The 20,797-nt window shown below is 39.4% G+C and overlaps 1 protein-coding gene across 1 annotated transcript in view; it reads left to right on the forward strand.

The window, feature by feature from the left end:
- Positions 1-18,303, forward strand: part of SYF2 (SYF2 pre-mRNA splicing factor) — a 669,776-nt gene extending 651,473 nt beyond the window's left edge. Inside the window, exon 7 of the mRNA XM_044060077.1 lies at positions 17,465-18,303. Coding sequence (XP_043916012.1) covers positions 17,465-17,630 — 166 coding nt within the window. The 3' untranslated portion in view covers positions 17,631-18,303. The remainder of the gene's footprint in view (positions 1-17,464) is intronic.
- Positions 18,304-20,797: the final 2,494 nt, after the last annotated feature.

Here is a 20,797-nt window from a genome sequence, read left to right on the forward strand (position 1 = left end):
ATGACGTAGGCACATTTTAATCCTATTGCACTGTAATTATTTAAAGTAACAGTTGTCTGCATAAGTAAATGAGGCTATTATTGCCATATAGTGTCAAACAGAAAGTATTAGTAACATAGAAAAAGATCATAACTACATACAGTACATCATACAAGTATGTGTAGCTATAGCAAACTACACTTTTAACAGCATCGCTACAGCAGTTACAAACTCAATACATGAATACTCTGCCCTGTTTTCAAACACTGCTCGCATACGGGAATACCTCTCCATAGTTTTCTGCTTCTTAGGAGATGGAGGATACCCTGCCTTTAACTGCATCCTCACCTCATTCGCTCTGTTTTGCTCTCATAGTCACACATCTAGAACCGCAGGAATATCGCATATGCATTTTTGTATCCGCGGTGGTGCAGCGGTAGCATTGTTGCCTCACAGCAAGAGGTTCTCCCTTTCGATTCTCTGCTGGAGTGCAGGGAGTGCCTTCTGTGTGGAGTCTGCATGTCCTCCCTGTGGTTGGGTGGGCGTTCGAAAGACATGGGTAAATGGGGTGCCTTAGTTGAAGGTTGAACGTCAAGCTGGCACCTCAGCATTTGTGAAAATATACTGCCAATCATTAGCGTACCGGAGTTCCGCTGTGGCAACCCCTAACCGGGAAAAAGCCAAAAGACAAACAACAACAACGTTTGCCCAGTAAACACCTCGATCACCTGTGCCATCCCTCTATGTAGTTCTGCGTGCGAGGCAAACCTAACTCATTTAATGTTGACACGTTCCAAAATGAGATTGGAAACATAGGAGGGAACCTAGAAGGACCTGCATTTCTTGTGCACTGCTTTCTTGGTCAACCTACAACATACGTTTCTGAGAAATATGTCAAAAGTTCTTTACCTTCCACAAAGCAGGAAGATCTTCATTTTCAGACAGAAGTGATAGTGCAATCAACTTTTTAACTTCTTGTTGAAAAGTGGAAGAGTGTCCATAACGCGATGCTAAACCTAGTGCTTGCACTTTGCGCCATACACTCTGGGCAAAGTGGAACAAGTAACCTTTACCAATTACATCAGCAAAGTTATGCTTTGCGCTCTTGATAGATGCTAGCTCAAAGTCTGTCAGAATAAACTTTACTGTTGGCTCATACTTTAGTAAGTCTTGCAAAGAAAATAAGCAGCCCCATAAATAGCTGTATGCCTTGAAAGGCTTCCTGGACATCAAGCAGTACACTAAAGGCACACTTTTACAGTTTCCACCACAGGATATTAAGCATGTATAGAATATAATTGCCTACAAAGTCATTCCTTGGTCAGAAATATGCCATCCATAAACCAGACAGTACTTTCACATAGATTTTGTAAGTTGTCCTTAGTGCTAAATACAGTAACATGCACATTAGTCTGCAAATCTACCATTCTCTTTTGTATAAGTGGCCTTCTTTAAGTGACAACTGTGTAGTATCTACCATACCTAAAGTACTACCTACAGACTTGTGTTTTAACAGCTTTTGTTTCCTAACACGGTCTACTTGTTGCAACACTGACTGGTTGTTTCTATGGAAGTTGAGGCTGCAACATCATCTGCCAACAAAGCAGGTGTACTCCTGGACACCAAAGCAATTTCTTTCAGTGCATGACAGGGTCTATACCTTTCAATTTCAGTAACATCTGAACCGTGATAGTGTCCTACAGATTTCAGTAATACCTCACCATCCACTTCCTTTTCTGTTACTGCTCTACCCTTGCATTTGAACAATGACTTGAATCTACAGCACCAGTACTTTCTTCGTTTTACTACTTTCTCCAAGTTATACAAGTACCCATCAATAGACAACATTGCTTTATTCTTTTGAGACATAACTGTCTCATACATATTACCTACAAGACCAGGACTGGGCTGTGAGGTGCAAGCCATAATCCATGTTAGGTAGTGCTATCATGCACAATACGTCAGTAAAGACAGTGCTATTTAAATAAACTGAGTACACACTTTCTTAACAGCGCAATGTCAATATACACAATTGCAAATCAGTAAGATGTTATGCACGTTTACAGTGACATGCATAACAGTTATATATTAAATGTACATATTTGATCTTTTTCATGTATACATATTTAAATAGCTATGACGGCAGCTCGCCTGTATGTCAGACGTCATCATCCTAAAGTTGGCCAACTATTCCTTTTCAAAAACTCTTACTTCACTGTTTTTAGCATTCATTGTACTCAACGTTCGATATTTAGGGGGTCAGGCATTATGTTTTCGATGAAGTTATCATTCAGTAATGTAATATAGACCCAATAACTGTTGTGCACAACCATGAAAAGAAACTTGATTTTTTTTTATCCTAAAATCTCGGGGTATGTACCATTTTCATTTTTTTTTTTTTTTTTGCAGGACTTAAGGTTTCAAGTAAGACATTCCTACTTTCCTTTGTGGCATATTGATGGCCCAGAAAGTATTTGCAAAACATTTAAATGTTGGCTGTACTGTTTGCACACCTGGAGAAACAGAAGGCAACATTTTTCATGTTTGGACAGCTGCTTTTGTAGTAGCTTATACTTTGGAACCTGTGCAGCATACTAGGGGACAAAAGTGGTGCTTTAAATTCTGGAGATAGCTATATACTACAAGAAATCCAGCATAATACTTATCTTGAACGTAATGTTTCTTTGTGCAGCTACAGACTCAGTACAGATGAAAGTTTTCTGGATTCAGGATGAAGTGAAAAGGACAAATGCCTTTCTGATAGAAGTTTATACATTATCACTTATAACACCAAAACTAACTTAGGGCTCTGAGATGTACTTCTTTGTGTATCTGATGGCTCTTTGTAGAAGTTTTCACATGAGAAAACCTCAGTGGGTTCTAAACTATCTATAGTCAAGCATTATACTCTGTAGATCCGATAATTGCTGTGCTCCATTCAGTGGAGATGGAGCTCATTTGGTGGCAGGATCCTCCCAACTTGTCAGTAGGTAACACTTTTTTTTATTTTCGACATCACATTGTTTCATTTGCGCTGTTTGACGCAATGGATTAATGATGTGAAATGTTAATAAGCTACATATATACTCCAGGGATGGATGCTTGTAGTCTCCATTTGCTTTTTCTATAATTAAGCAAGTCTGTTAACCTATCAGCGCTCTTGGTCACCCATGGAAAAAGACATCTGTGCCTAATCGATTTATCTTATTAATAAATAAGTAAAATAAATGGGAAGTCCATTTCATAAACTTGTTATAAGAGTACTGGTCTCCATAGGAAAATTTTCTGGAGTCTTTTTCAGAAAGCTTTCAGACAGAAACCTTCCAAAAATATGGATATATGTAAGAGAGCTATGTGATACAGTAAATAAGGGAACACAAGTCTTCATTAGATATGCAGGGAGGCAGTATTTGTTTAGCAGTGGGGAATCAAGTTCAGTCTGTTCCTGACAGCAGTCTTTCTAGATAGAACACGTAGACAGATTTTTTCAGCAGACAGATGTCCTTAGAGCATGAGTAACAGCTGCACACTTCAGTGTTTTACCAGATTGCAGACCTCTGCAGCACACCCAGACTAGATTTGTTCACATACATGATTGTTCAAGGCTTCCAGAATAATATATATATATATATATATAGAGAGAGAGAGATATTGATATATATATATATATATATATATATATGTATATATATGTGTGTGTGTATATAATAACCTTACCATCAAGTCTGTTGTTTCAGAAAGCCCTGAAAGCCAAACTGGACAAAAAAATACAATTGTCCATATCCTCTCACAACACAAACATGCTTCTTTCTACTTGTGCATTATTGCAAACAGCCACATGTCAGTGGACTAGACCTCGTTAACACAGTAGCAAGACAACGTTCTTTACCCCAGTTTAAAGCCCCTCAGTCTTTCAGCTTGGACGATAGGATACTCATTCCTTCCAGCAAGTTAATATCACCAAGAATGCTAAAATTTCCTGACAGGAACTAGGACTACTACAAGAAAGCCATATATTCAAAACTGGAAGCGGTTTTGAATATTAACTCAAGAGCAGGACAGTGTTAATAGCTGGTTTTCAAGACTGCTGCATTACTCATCTGGATCTTTGAAGCTAATCTAGCATACTTTTAAGTCAAGGTTTTTATATCTGTTTTATCAGCCTATATTCCTGCATCCCCAAAGGTGACAATTGATCTTTATTTATTTAACGTTGTTAACCAAGTTAAAGGGCTAGTCTACAGACTACAACTCGAGTGGGTCAGTTTCAAATTTCAACATAGAATTGCATTTGTTAGAGATAGCTATTATGTTTTGTTGTGCATTATGTTATCACTGGATACAGAAGTAAATGAGTGGAAGTCAAGAGTCAGTAACAGAGCCAATCCTGTTGACCACATATTGTGTATATCATTCAGTTGAAAACTTTCTAAAAGGGATTCTCTGATTAATATTTGCTATCCACTGTCTTCTCGGTTGGTGGGGACTGGATAAATTAAAATTGCTACCTTTTGTTTCCATTCGAACCAGCATATTCTGTAGACAGAATATATTTTGTTAACAGCTTTTCAAAGCCTTTCATTGTATGAGAGTGCCACTTAACTAATCCTTTAATCCTAAATTGTATTAGTTGTCTCCCTAAGCCAGTTTGCTCACCTCAGCTGTCATTTTTTTATCCTAAATACCAGAATGCTGAGGAGCTTCTTCTGTATAATTTGGATGGTCATAGACAGTTAAGCTACTTTTACAGGAAGAAAAAAGTACAATGCACCAAGGTAACACACAATAGACGTTTTAATAAAAAACAAAGAAACAAGATGATAAGCGCTTTCACAACTATCGTTGCTTCATCAGACATAACTAAAAGGCAACTCAGTGCTTAAATAAGTGCAAATAAAATCAATTAACATATCAATTATAGTTAACCAATAATGTCATACTTTAGATTAGCAACCACAAAACATTTAACTCTATTTTATGTAATAATGTAAAAATTGTGAGAGTCCAACCTTTAGCTTTAGGAATAATAGATCACTTAAGCAGCATCTTTGTAATGGAGAAGTACGTAACATTGTTCGTCTTTCCACTTGTTTTGGCACTTTCCCATGCAGAAACTGTAGTGCCTGTCAGTATATTTTTAGTAAGAACACGTATACTCATCCCACTAAACATTTTATGTTATGCTCCAATCAATATTCAGATTGTAGGACTACTGATGTTGTTTATTTTTGTTTTTGCCAGCAATGTCCTGCTTTTTACGTAGGTAAAACTAACAGGATGTTCATAGGTTCATACTAGGCTATCTGCCCTAGGGCATTTATAAGCCTAGCCAGAATGTGTTTGGCTTTCGCCACCCATTTTAAATGTATTTTGCTATGCCCTTTTTCGAGGTTAGTATACTGTGCCTCTGTCTAACAGTGACACAGAAATGATACCCGGGGTAAACCTACGATCTCCCATCCACTCATCAAGATTCCTCTTGAAGAGAGTCAATGAGGGACTCTGCCTAACCTGGACTGGGATTTTATTCCAGAGTGAAGGGAGCCTCTGGGTTATGAATCTGTCCCTCCAGCATGTCCTATTTATTTCAGTGCTGAGGTTCAAGTCTCTCGAGCGTGGCTCGATGGGATTTGGATTTTCTGAGGTGCAGCATGTCCATTAATTCCGGGTTGGACATGGCTTTATACGTCAGGCACAGATCGCCTCTTAACAGGCAGTATGCCACTGAGTAGAGCTGGAGTTTCTTTAACCGGGCAGCATATGGCATCTGTTTGAGCCCTTTGATCCTCTTGGTGAGGTACTTTTGGGGTCTTTCCAGTTGCTGCAGTTGTCTGGTAAGGTACATCCCAAAAGGGGCATTGTAGTCAATTATGGGCCTGATGAGGGATGAGTAAAGAGGCACGATGACCTCCCCTGATCTAGATGTGAATCCCTTCATGATTAGGTGGGCTATATAAAATGTTTTTCTAACCACTTTGGCCACGTGGTTGTCAAATGAGAGATTGCTATCAACCTGGGTCCCCAGGTCTCTAATTACTTCTTCTGTACTTAATGGATTACCACCTATGTGGTAATTTGTGGGCACTTTGTTTTTGCCAAAGGGGATGACTATGCACTTTTTGACATTTAGCTTGAGGCCATGGCTCTGGCACCAGTTGTCTGTTTCTATGAGGCCCTTTTGGAGGATGCTTGTGTCAGCTGGAGAGTCGATTATGGCGCCCAGTTTGCAGTCATCTGCGAACTTGGTCAGCCACAGTCCTTCCGTGTTGGCCTGTACCTCCGAGAAATATATACCGAACAAGAGAGGTCCCAGGACTGAGCCTTGTGGGACACCACTTGTAACTGGTTTGGAGTCTGACATGGCTCCAGCAATTCTAACCATGTGGGTTCTGTCCTTGAGCCAGTTTGTAATCCATCTAGTGACATAGGGGTTTATATTTAAGCTGGTGAGCTTATCTATAATGCCAGAGTGGGGTATTGTATCGAAGGCTTTTGCGAGGTCCAGGTAGGCTGTGTGGACCACCTTCCCTCGTCAATGGCCTTGGTGACTGTTTCAAAGAAATCAACCAGGTTTAAGAGGCAGGATCTGCCCTTAACAAAGCCAAACTGGGTAGGATCCAGTGTCTGTAGGTCCCCAATATCTTTATTTATGAGGTCCATAATGATCCTTTCCATAGCTTTGCAGACCAAGCTAGTCAGGCTTATGGGGCGATAGTTTCCAGGATCCGTTGAGGCACCACCTTTATGGAGAGGGACCACTGTTGCTGTACGCCACTCTTTGGGCATATATCCTGTAGTAAGGCTGAGATTGAACAGTAGTTTTATGTTTGGGTTTAGCTCTTCTTGGAGTTCATGTGGGACGCAGCCCGGGACACCGTCTGGTCCCATTGATGCTGTGTTTTTTGCTTTGGAGAGGGCGGCTCTTACCTGAGCATCTGAGATGTCAGGGGGGGGCAGCACTCTGCTGGGATAGATATTTGCCCTTTTGGTGGAGGGGTGGGGAGTTTGCTCTGAACCTGTCAGCTAGGATGTTGGCAATGTCTGTGGGTTCAGTGTATTTTTTGTCATTTTGGACTAATTCTGAGCATATCTGGGAATTACCACCCAGGTTCCTAACATAACTAAAGAAAGCCTTGTGATTATCCTTAGTGTCCTGTGCAATTTTTGTCTCGAAGCTGGCCTTAGACAATTTTATGAGTGCCCGTAGTTTTTTGCTAATACTGATCAGTGATGCCTTCCCTTTTTGGGATTTTGCTCTATCATTTAGTAGCTTCCTCCTTCTGTTGTATAGTTTGTTTATAGCTGGGGTCCACCAGACAGGACGTCTGCCTTTGGAGGATTGGGTCGTGGTTTTGTTTGGGATCGCATGATCCATGCATTCCTGAAGACAGAAGAAGACAGAATTCTAGAGCACATCAGAGATATCACAAATAGGAAGCAATCTAATGCATTAGCCAACCATGTTATGTGCACTGATTATTCTCATTCTTTTAAATTTTTTATTTTGCAACACATTCATAGAAATTCTAGAGAAGGAGATATAGAAAACATTACAGAAAGTTATGAACAGAAGTAGATACTGAAATTAAATGCTGAAAAATATCCTGGCCTTAATGGCACTACTTCTTTAATTCCTTTTTTAAAGGCTAGACGCCTTAAGCATTAGTTTGTGATGTTGTCCATATGAAGGGCTTGCGTATTTTAAGTAGTTTTAGATATTTGTATATTGTATTTTCTATTTTTATACAGTTTCTTCTCATTTATATCTGACGTTGGTTTTAGCCTTTTACATTATTACATAAAATAGAGTTAAATGTTTTGTGGTTGCTAATCTAAAGTATGACATTATTGGTTAACTATAATTGATATGTTAATTGATTTTATTTGCACTTATTTAAGCACTGAGTTGCCTTTTAGTTATGTCTGATGAAGCAACGATAGTTGTGAAAGCGCTTACCATCTTGTTTCTTTGTTTTTTATTAAACCGTCTATTGTCTGTTACCTCGGTGCATTGTACTTTTTTCTACATTTGGATTTTTCTTTTGCACCCTGGTTTTACCCGCAGCCGTTTTTTTCTTTGTTCTTCTACTTTTACAGGAACCATTCATTTTCTCAAATTAAGGAAAGAAGAGGATATGCATATCAGAAAACTAACACTGTCAAAGTGTCTGTTCCAGTTGTGATATCTGTTATGTATGATGTTTATGAACAGTACAACAAATCAGTTCAAGGCTCTGTGAGGCTTGTTGTCCAAGAGTTGCAACTAGTTCTGCAAAATACTTTTGTAATGTGTCTGCTGAGGATACAAAAGAAACAGCATTATGGCCTTCTGTTTCACAAACCTCTAAGCTTGAAGCTCACAAAACACTGAAACCTAAAACTAAAAGAAATTGTAATCTGTAGCCTTTTGGCATAACTCTGTTAAAGATGATACGAAAGAAACAGCGTTATGGCCTTCTGTCTGTACTTTCACAAAGTGCTGTAAGCTAGAAGCTCACAAAACACTGAAGCCTAAAACTACAACAAATTGTAATCTGTTGTTTTTGGCATAACTCTGCTAAAGGGGATCCTGTAGCTGTCCACATTAAGTGAAATTTATTCATTTGCTTGAGATTCTACCCAAATGTTAAGATGTATTGCTGTACCCTTCCTGTTAAAGAAAAAAATGTAGTTTTGTGAGGTACTTGCATTAACAGTAGATCTTCAAGGAGAGGTAATTTCAGCAGTAAAGCTACCATAGTACCATCTTCACAGTTTGTTTTGTGCTAATGAACACACCTATATAACACCATTTCTTAGACCTCTGTATTTGCTGCATGTTCATATTTTTATTTATATGCATCCTGTATTTGTCATCAGAACATTTGTCCACATTTTACAGATATTGTCAAAGCCCCAGACAGTAAGAACTGCTACTCAATACCACCTGTATTAGTTTTGTGGCCAAGCTAAAATAAAAAATGAAACAAAATAAAACAACACATACTGTATGCACTGAAAGTACAGTGCTCCCAGGAAACTATTAGCCCACCTAACTCAACCCCTCCCAATAATGTCTGTGACCTTACTTTAAAAATGCTGCCATTTATTTTGAAAATGCCATTAGCAGCTGTTCCCTAGAAAAGTAAAATGGAAAAAAAAAGTACCTAAAGTATAAACTTTAAAACTAAGAAGATAACCCTTGGGACTCGACTAAATAATATGAAAACTTTACCAGACACCTAAAAAGGCACTTCAGAACTACAGTACAAAACGACAAGATGTCACATTCATAAGAACCTGCAGAAAGTATGTAAAGCTGTACTCCAAGACAACTTACATAAACTGTTAATTGCTGTATCTCATTAAAACGAACATAAACCAGTCATTTAGATTAAAAGAAATGAGTAAATGTGATGTGTTGGTATCTGCTGTATGTGATATATGGAATATTTTTTTCTTTAAAAGCATCCTTTGAGTTATACCCAGCTGTCAGAAAAGTAACACTAACCTGTAATGTTCAACCCTATTGTATGCCAACTTTGTCTTCCTACCTAGAACTCTGCTTGTTCTTTTGGATAATCTAGATTAAATAGTTAATGTGACACTTGCATTAATCATATAACTATTATGGAGCAGGAGGTTATACATGTAGTTGGGTTTCTTTTCATCCTTAAAATGTTAGCCTTTCTTCCCTGTTTGACCTTTGACTTGAATGAAGAATGGGATTGTTGTACAGCATTGGCTGGTCAAGCAGTTCTGTAAAAGATTTCTGTCTTTCCCCAGTTTTGAAAATATTCCCCTCACAGGATCAAAACATTCTGACAGAGAGACTTGTCTTCCAATTTCAGCCTTTTTTATGTAAATATATTTTACTTTTCCACGGGTTACAAAATAAATTACAAACACTTTGCATTCTATATGCATGGTTCACTTAGTTCACCAGTGGGCAATAGCTGTGACCTTTTTATCTTTTGTTTCCTTCTTATTGCTATACTTCTGTTACTAAATCTAATCAGGCCCAAAACTGGTGATTAAATAATTGATGTTCATCGTGTTACCCTGCTGCAGTCATCACACTTGGGTTACCCTGTCATCAGGCGGTCCCGCAGTCGGCCAGAATTCCAAAGTCTTGGTCCGGAGTCGGTTGCTGTCGCCTCTTCCCTGACGTCAGTGCGCCAGGGGTATATATAATGCAACCGACGCCATTTTCTTCAGTCTTTCTTGCCGCGCGGTGCCCGAAGCAGAAGCAGTTCGCAAGTGCCGGTCGGCCGACTCCTAAGATTTTCGAATTCGAATTTCAGACCGAAGTCTTCTATAAAGCTAAGTACCCCGTTGGGGAAACTTTTCTTGCCTCAGACCAATGTCAGAAAAAGTTAACAATTGTATTTCTTGTGGGAAACAAATACCTCAAAGGATTTTCATTCTTATTGCATACCTTGCCTAGGCCCAGACCACAATGTCACTACTTGTCGGTTTTCTGCTAGGTTTAATAAGCGTACTATTAAAAGACGCTTTGATTTCGCATGACACTACTTCAGTAGGAAATTTAACTACACCATGCCGTCGGAGCAACCGACTACCGGCGTGCACAAAAAACGCAGGGATAAGGACAGACAGCCCAGGCCTAAGCCAGATTCCGAGGCCTCGGCTGATCCAGTCTCCGGTTCTCCGGTCCTCAGAGAGGCTCCGATGCAGCCCCTGACTACTGCAGATCTGGAACCCGAGACCGCTACAGAAATTTTGACAGAATGTACCAGGCCGACGTAGCCTTTCACTTCAGGCCCTTCCGACGACTTTGCTACAAAAGACGTCGGTGCTACAGAAACGCTATCAGTTTCTGAAGGCGTTTTCAGACCGGCGAGTCTCACCATTAAAACGTTTTCTAAGTCGAAGACTCCTTCTAAATCTAAAAGGACTGCACTTCAGTCTCCTGTTCAAGGCCCCATGCCTAAGAAACAGATGCTCAAAATGGCTGAAGATTTGATTTCTTTAATCAGGGGTTCCCAGCCCCCTCCTGACAAAAGGCCTAGACAAGAGGAAGATTATGCATCCTCTGAGCAAATGTCCATTTCTTCAGACTCCTCTGAGGACCAAGACTACTCCTTCTCTTCTTATGAAGATTCTGATGCTGGGGACTCTATTCCCTCAGCTTCTCCTCCTGAAGACTACTCCTTTGGGGAAACTTTACACACTATGAGGGAACATTTTCACTGGGAAGGTCAGGACTTCTCTGATTCAAAGAAAAGGCTCAGAGAGTTTCTTTTACTCCCCCAACACAGACCACTTGCCATCCCACCAGTTTTGGACATTGTGGATGATGTCTATTTAGAATCCAGTTTCAACCCAGACTCTCTACCTCCTGCTCCGGCTAAGCCTGACAGATACTACAGAGTGCCTCATTCCCACAAATTTCTTTACAAAAGCCCTGTAGCTGACCCAGAGACTATCTCCCAGGGTCCCAAGGGGGCTAAGGCTTCTATGGCTAAAAAAACTTCTGAGAGGGATTCCAGAGCACTAGACAGGTGGGGGAAAAAGGTTTACACCTCAGCCACACTAGCTATGAGGGCACTGAATTGTCAATTTCACATGCTTAAGTATCAGCAATTCCTAATCTCTCAGTTAAAGCAAAGAATAACCACTCTCCCTCAACAATCTGAATTGAAAGAAGTACAGGATCTGTTGCACGCCACTGAGCAGGTGGGCAAACATACCTTACAATGTGGGTTTGATTCTTTGGAGGCCTCCTGCAGAGCAGCTGTCACTGGGTCTGTTATACGTAGGCATGCTTGGTTAAAGGAACAAACTCTGCCTGATCATGTTAAAGCAAAACTACTAGATGCTCCCTTACAGCAGGATGTTCCTTTTTGGAGTTAAAGCAGAAGAAGTTTTAAAGAAAATGGAAGATGAGGCAAAATCTATGCAGACAGTCAAAGATTTCCTGCAAGTACAACCCCCTCGCTTCAGCAGAAACTGGTCAACAAAAAACTGGTCCTTTCCAGCCACTGACAGACCACAGAGGGGTAAATACAGACGCCCAAGGGGCAGAGGACAACCACAAGCCCAGTATAAACCTCGCCAATGGGGCACTACAACACAGAAGGGAGGAGAAGACCGGTCTCAATCCACCAGAAGGCAAACTCAATGACTTGCACCTCATCTGGCCAAGCAATACTCTCTTGGCAGCCCCCTTGGGGGGGAAACTCGCACTTTTTCCAGACAAGTGGCACATTGTCACAAAGGACAAATGCGTCCCAGACATAATTTTACAAGGATACAGATTCCACTTTCACACCTTGCCAATGAAAAGAGGAATGCCAAACCTGCCACAAAATCAATGGACAGAGGCACAAAAGCAAATTACAGCTCTCATGGACATGAGAGCCATTCAACTGGCACCTACTCGAGAGCAAGGCCAAGGATTTTACTCAAGACTCTTTCCAGTGCCCAGAAAGGACAATGCCTGGAGACCAATTCTGGACCTTTCAATTCTAAACACTTACTTACAAGTACCCAAATTCAAGATGCTAACACTACAGCAGCTACTTCCCATGTTGGGCAAGGAAGCATGGCTAGTAACGTTGGACCTCAAGGAGGCATACCTGCATGTCCCTATCAGACAAAGTTGCAGGAGATACCTCCATTTCATTGCAGGTTCAACCCATTATCAATTATCTGCACTGCCCTTTGGCTTATCTACTGCGCCAAGAGTTTTCACAAAATGCCTGGCACCAGTAATTGCATACTGCAGACAAAGAGGAATTCAAATATATCCATAGCTGGATGATTGCCTCATCCAAGCAGAAAGCTAAGACATTCTCTTACATCATCTGGCCTTTGTAAGAAAAATTCTGCAGGCTTTGGGCTTCATGGCATCTTGCATACTAATAATACCATTTGCAAAGCTGCATATGAGGAAATTACAGTGGTACCTAAAAAGCGTATGGTCTCAACACAGCCACAGCTTGGACACAATGATATCTCTCATTCCCTGCCTACAACAGGAATTTCTATGGTGGTCACAGGCATGTCACCTCAACAAGGGTCAGCCTTTCACCTTGCCCCCAGCCAGGCAAACTGTCACAACAGATGCTTCAGACTACGCCTGGGGGACACACATGGCAGGACAATGCATTCAAGGCCAATGGACTGCAGATAAAAGAAATCTGCACATAAATCAAAAAGAGATGCTAGCTGTACAGAAAGCTCTGACAGCCTTCAAGGATCTATTAGATCCAGGACAACTTGCAATAAAGATGGACAACACCACAGTAATGTGGTACATAAACAAACAAGGGGGTACACATTCCTACCCTCTATGCAGGCAAGCAATGATCTTATGGAACACAGCTGTGACCTACCAAGTCCAGTTACAAGCTCAGTTCCTGCCAGGACAGAAGAACACATTGGCAGACGACCTCAGTAGAAACATCAAAGATCCCCACGAGTGGAAACTAGATCCACAAATATTTGCAATGATAACTCAAAAATGGGGCCTTCCAGACATAGACCTGTTTGCCAGTCCTCAAAACTACCTACTGACAAAATTTTGTACAAGGACATTTCACCATCAAGCTTGGAAAGTGGACGCTCTCTCTTTCAGTTGGAAAAACCTGACAGTATATGCCTTCCCTCCATTACCTCTCCTCACAAAGGTTCTTTTGAAAGTCAAAAAGGAGAGACCATGACTGATTCTCATAGCCCCAGACTGGCCACGCCAGCACTGGTGTCCGCTTTTGAAAAATATGGCCCACAGCCCACCATGGATATTGCCTCAAATACCCCATTTGCTCACACAACAAAACAATCAGATTCTTCACAGCCAGCTCAAAACTTTAAATCTAGCTGCATGGCAAATCAACTAAACATCCAACCAGCTCCTCTTTCACAAGCAGTTCTGGATGTTATTCTGGAAGCCAGGAGGCCAAGCACCAGGAAGGCTTATTCGGACAAATGGAAAATGTTTTGTGCCTGGAACCAAGCTAAAGGCCAAGACACAATTCAGCCTCACATTCTACAGTATTTAGCTGAGATGTTGCACAAAGGACTTTCCTTTTCCTCAATTAAAATCCATGCTTCAGCTATTTCAGCTCACTACAACACGGATCCACCTTTATTTTCACATCCTCTTCTAAGGCAGTTCCTCAGAGGGGCAAAAAACATTAGACCACCCAGGAGAGCTCCTACACCAACATGGGACCTCAACTTTGTTCTGGAAAAACTAACGCTACCTCCCTTTGAACCAGCTTTCTCTGCAGATCTTCAGTTCCTATCATGGAAGACTGCCCTGCTCCTAGCAATAACTTCAGCTAGAAGAGTCTCAGAGCTACAGGCACTAATGGCAGTGGAACCTTTCCTCATTTTTCATCAAGACAGAGTTTCTCTACGAACTAATCCTTCCTTTATGCCTAAGGTGGTTTCCAGTGTAGCTTTAAATCAAACCATCCACTTACTCACCTTCTTCCCCAATCCACAGAACAAAGGTGAGACACTCCTGCATTCCTTGGACATTCACAGGCAGCTTCGTTACTACTTGGACAAAACTAAGGCTTTCAGAAAATCTGATCACCTCTTTGTATCCTGTGCTACAGCTCCTCAAGGGAAGGCTATATCAAAGCAAACCATTTCTAAATGGATAGGTCATTGCATACGTTTCTGCTATACCCATCTTGGGAAACCAGTTCCTGCTACCATTAGATCCCACTCTACCAGGGCAACAGCTACCTCTACAGCCTTTCTCAGGGGGGTTCCAACCAAGGAAATTTTAGAAGCTGCAACTTGGAGTTCAGTACACACCTTTACCAAACACCATCACTTACCTTTTTACTCTAAGTCCAGGGCGGGCTTCGCCACTGCAGTTCTGCAGGGCCTTATTGCCTCCACTAACCCTCTATGATACCTCCCCCCTACCGTAGCTTTGGGATTCAACCCAAGTGTGATGACTGCAGCAGGGTAACATGATGAACATAGTACAGTTTTGTACCTACCATAAATGTAGATGTTCGAGTGTTCACCCTGCTGTAGTCCAAGTTACCATCCCTCCATCCCCTCTGATCTACTGGCTAAATCTCTTCTATGCCTTACTGATGTATTTGCTTATAGCTGAAGGGATTTTGTGTTTGTGCAGTGGTTACCCCATTTGGTACTAATTCTGACCACCTTTTTGGGGGCACCTGACATCTGGGGCAAGAAAAACTGAAGAAAATGGGGTCGGTTGCATTATATATACCCTTGGCGCACTGACGACAGGGAAGAGGCGACAGCAACCGACGCCGGACCAAGACTTTGGAATTCCGGCCGACTGCAGGACGCCTGACGACAGGATAACCCAAGTGTGATGACTGCAGCAGGGTGAACACTCGAACATCTACATTTATGGTAGGTACAAAACTATACTTTCTGAGTATTTTGGCAAACTTTCATACATATCCAGTAGTAAGCAATAATGTACTTCACCCAGAAATCAAACTTGGAACAATCTCTATCTCTTTCTCTCTCTCTCTTCAGTTTCTATATCTAAACCCATTTCACTTAGTAATATACGCTTGTCCCATAGTTGTCTTTTGTCTGTTGTCTATTTCCCCATATCGTGTAATGATTTTAAGTCTGTCTTAATTAATGAATTAGTGCTTTTTTCTCAGCTAGCCTTAAGATTTCCTTAGATTTAAAATTTTAAGTGATACTTTTTTGGTATTAGCAGAAGTGATTATTAATATTTTCCTATGTTATTTGTACTTAATCCCAGATTCCAACTCAGTAGAAAAGTTTCCTTATTGACAGTCATTTGCCCACCCAGTAGTTTATTTACTGTGGCTTGTGTCTCATTTTTACATCTTGTCAACCTTTGACATTCCCAAAAGTGTGGTCCCACTTGCCATCTTCCTGCTTCTTATGTCCCCAACAATTTCTGCAGATGTCTGGAAACATGCTACTTAGACCGGCCAGTGTGCAAAAATAATGGTGAAGACATTTCCATCCAAAAATTCTAAAGCCCTCCTGACTTACTGGCATACCTTGGGCTTTGACTATTCTTCGATTGCTCCATAGTGATCTAATTGCTGAAGTTTTTTCCCCAGTAGTTCCTAATATTATTCACTTGTTCTTTATATTTTTTTATAAAGGATATTATAAGCTCTGATTATTAGATTTCTAGCAGATGTTGACTGGTTTCTAGGTTCTGTTATGTATTTTGCTAGTTCAGCTATTTTTTTCAAGCTCCCCTTTTTCCCTTAGTCTCTGTATTCAACTAGTAGTCCTTAGTATGGTAAATAGTCTCTGTCAGATTAAATAGTTCTCTGCTTCCCACCATTCCAGTACAGTACCGCTTCTCAAAAGTTGTTCCCAACATCTTGGTTCATTTTTTCTGTTTCAGTCCAAGTGTAGACTGCCTGCCCCTTTTTCCTAATTTGACCTTTAGTGGTACCTTTTCCTTTTGGGAATATTTCAATTCTTAACTGTTTAGTTTTAAGGTAATTTTACGCTTTTTGTAAATGTATAGTTCTGTATAATTTTCTCTTTCCAGATTACTCTTCTCTGTTGAATTTTGGCTAATTTTCCATTTAGACCTGTAGTCCCTTATTTGCATAAGGTACAGTAACCTTATTTGAGTGGCTTCAAAGTAACCTTTAAAATCTGCCGTGGCTATCCCCTCTCTTTCCCAGTGTAACATTAATTTATCACATTTAATTCTAGGTTTTTCCCATTCCATATAAATTCTATGGATTCTTTATCTGTGATTATCCATACCCAGACATCTGTGATATAAAATAACCCTAATATATATATATTATATATATATATATATATATATATATATATATATATATATATATAGTAATATTACAACATATATGTGGCTGTAACAAAGATGGGATTCCCTGATTCTTTTGACGGTCTTGCATGGTTTCTTCCTGTTTATTTTGCAGCTTAAGAGTGTTTCTTGATTGATATTCCCAAGTGCTTCGCTCCGTTTCATTATAATAAGTATGGGAAATGTTGAAATAGATTGTGTAGATGGAGACAATTAACAGCTGTTGCTTTAGCCTTTTCATCATTTATTTTATATCCTGAAAATAAAGTACATTTTCTCAAAATGTCACATAGCTTTAAACACCTGCCTCAGGATTCGATAAACACACTAATATCAGATAGTTCACATTAATGCATCATATAGAAGGGAGAAAACCGTGAAACACAGAAGTAACAATACAGGTAAGCAATATTTTATTTTAAGATTCCTAAGATATTCATTTTAGTTTTGTTCTATTAGCTTTTGTGCTTTGGATCCCATGGCCTTTGTCTACTTGAATACCTTATGGTATACAGTGTATGTATATATAAACTAAGACATCTGAAGGGGAAAGGGTAATTTAATAGCTCATACTCTTTTTTTTTTTTTTTTTTGATTTGTGCTTCTGATATGCCACAGTAGATTTCTTGCACATTTTTTTAAGATTAACGAATGCTGTGAAAATAATAAAACTTGATTTTCTGTATGTCTGTTCAGGATTGAGAAACGATCAAAGTACAGTAGAAGACGCAAGTACAATGATGACTCCGACATTGACTACATCAATGAAAGAAATGCTAAGTTTAACAAGAAGGCAGAAAGATTCTACGGAAAATACACGGCAGAGATAAAGCAGAATTTGGAGAGGGGAACAGCTGTCTGATATTTCATTTGCATCATATTAAAAGTGTTAACTCCAAAATTTGTTTTTCAGTAAAATTTTCTTTGAATATAATTCTTCTAGAAAACTAGTGGGCTACAGTGAATCAAAAATATGTTTTATTTTATTTTGTTTTATTTTATTCATGTTTTCAGGTTTTACTGTGATGTAGACATAAACATTTATACTTTCAAGTTGCATAGTGTTATGACTAGCTAACTTACATTTGGATGAGCGTAAATAAGATGCATTCAAATGTCTCAGGTTGTATTCCTCAATGAGTAACTCCCAGATTGTTTTCTATAGGAAATCACTGCCAAAGTGATTTGCATTTCTTTTGGGAATTAGCAGCATTTCATTGTTGTGCTTTTCCTTTTTCTTCAATTCTGTAGTGTTTAGTGTTTGTATCTATGATTCAACAGGTTGCAGCTTTGACCGGTTTGTTTCTTGTGGTTGACACTGAGAGTAGTTTGTTTTTAATGCTACATAGATAACCATTATGACCGGAAGTGACAGTTATTTCCCAGGTGTTTAACTTACTGTATGCAAGCAAGATCTCAACACTACCACAAAGCCACCCCTGTCCTAGACTATGTTAGCTTTGTTTTATCGACATCTATGATGATGAATTCCACTTCAGAGTGTTCTTCAATAAAATGGCTCAGTGTTACTATGATTAAGCTTTTGTTGACATTTGGGTTATTCCTCACAGGCATTTTTTTAAAGATGATGTTTTCCAAGTCAAGAAACAGCTGAATATAGGCTTTTCTGTACATAAGAATGCCAACAGCATTTGTAAACCTCCACCGGGGTGGAAGACATTCTTGTAAAGCACCCTAAAACAAATTCTTGTCATTTTCTCCACTCTGTCTAGAACCCCAGTACCACAGGATTCATCAGTCCTTCTGTCTAACCTAAGATGACCAAAGACTGAAGAAAATGTCAGCCATGTTTGTTTTTTGTATTAGAATCTGATGGCTACAGAAAAGTTTCTCCCATTAGCTTCTGGAATTAATTTTCATGTAATGCATCTCTCTCTCTCTCTCTGCGTGCAGGATAATTTGGTAAAGATGGCCTGTTTGTGAAGAGAAGAAACAAAATATCTTGGATGAAAATGTTATGAAATGTATGCATCTATCTATCTCTATCCATCTGTCTGTCTATCTCTCTCTCTATATATATATATATATATATATATATATCAGTCAGCCTTTGATTACCAGGAAAGTCTGAATGGGCAAAGTACCTTTTCAGCGGAACCCCAGGGGAGAAAGCTGCACATTGCATACCTTTTCACAGGCAATTAGCATGAGCTAACAATAAAATATACCACATAACACTTATATCATTTAGCAGTTAATCACCATAGTAATTACACTGAACATTATTTATTGCAAGCTATACTAATCCATATCTAAAGAAGACTTCGCATTATTTTACAGTTCATGTATAAAGTCACATTAAAATTTTAGTACACTGAGAGCAGATGAGGCATATGCAAGTTTTACCCAACTAACTTGAGACTTCTGAACAGATGGGAACGTGTGAGGATTTTATGTTTACTTAATTTGGCTTCATAAGCAGTGAACTTAGTAATGATGTTTGTACAAAAGTAAGATTGTTTTGTTGGCAGGAGTGATTTAATTGGGATTTTAAAGTCAGTCATGATAAATAAAATGCTAGCTTATGGACGTGCATTTAACGGTTTACTATCACATATTCGATTGTCATTTATACGATCGAATATGTGCAAAAATTATTTTCTCGACCTGAGAGTTCGATCACCACAATGTCGAAGCTGACATGAGTGAACAGCCGCTATTGTCAGCTTCAACATTGCGGTGCAGATCGCACTATAGTAGGGATCGGGAAATGTACCCTTACCCTCACTGTGCAATCTCAGAGTTTGTATATATAAGTGGGGGGCAGGGGGGCTTGCCCCCTGCATACGTTATTGTTAGTTGTGGGCAGATGTGAGCATTTCAGCAAAGTCGATATTCGACATTGCTGAAATGCTCCATTCGATATTTTGGTTGCTCGGTGTTTTGATTTCTGACAATATTTGTCGGAAATCGTTACGTTCGTCTAAATGACGTTCGCAAATATGATAGTAAACAGCATTTAACCTATAGTTGCAGGCTGCAGTGATAAATTTTAGCAAAATACTTTGTTAAACTTAATCAGTAACATCCGCAACGTGCCATTTTTGGGTAAATTAGAAGGTACACTGAAAGAACACAGATTGAAACAGGAATATTAGTGCTACAGAAAAGATCGAGATATGATGCAAAGCATATATATTTTTCAGTTTGGGGGCATTTTTTTCTAAACAAGAACATATTTATTGAATTATCACTTATGACACAGGCAGTCATACATTTATATAAATGAAAACAAACCACCTTGACATATTTTCAATTGCAAATATTATACATCACATGCACTCTTCTATACTGTCATTGTCAAACATTACATAGTTAATTCAGTTCCTGCCTTCCATTGAACATCATTCCTTCTAAACATTATTCTGCATGTATTGTTCCCACATTTCCCATTTCTTCTGTGTAATTTGCTCCTACTATTTCTAAAGATCCCACTTCCATTTTTTTGATCAGTGTTACTATATTTGCTAATTTTGTTCTGGTTGGTTTAGCCTTTGATTTCCATTTTCTAGTAATTTTTTTGGGCAACCACCATAATTAAACTCAGCAAGGCCTTACTATGCCTAGGCAGTTCTTATTCTGTATCACAGATCAAAAAATGATTTCCTTAGTCACACCAATTTGCTCACCAAGTATTTCTGACAGAGTAGTCTGCAGGGATTTTTTAAAGTCTACCAACTCATTTTACTCCCAAAAATATGTTCCCATTTACTTCTTTCTTCCCCGTCACACCTTCAGCATTTGCAGTCTACCTGAGGAAAAATTATTTGTGGGTATAAAAATACCTATGCAAACACTTCCAGACAAAAATCCTAGACTTTGTTGCATATTTGGGAGCCAGTTTTGGGCTATGGTTGTCCTTTAATGAGAGGTTAAAACTACAGGTGTGTTTTTTTCTGCTGCCAAAAATAAACTGTCAAAACTGTATACAATGTTTGTTTGTTTTTCATATGCATTCATGTTTGTAAGGAAACTCTGATTATCATAGTATCCAGTACATTCAGTTAA

Source organism: Protopterus annectens, chromosome 1.part2, assembly GCF_019279795.1.
Source record: "Protopterus annectens isolate FY-2018-M chromosome 1.part2, PAN1.0, whole genome shotgun sequence".
Lineage (NCBI taxonomy): Eukaryota > Metazoa > Chordata > Ceratodontiformes > Protopteridae > Protopterus > Protopterus annectens.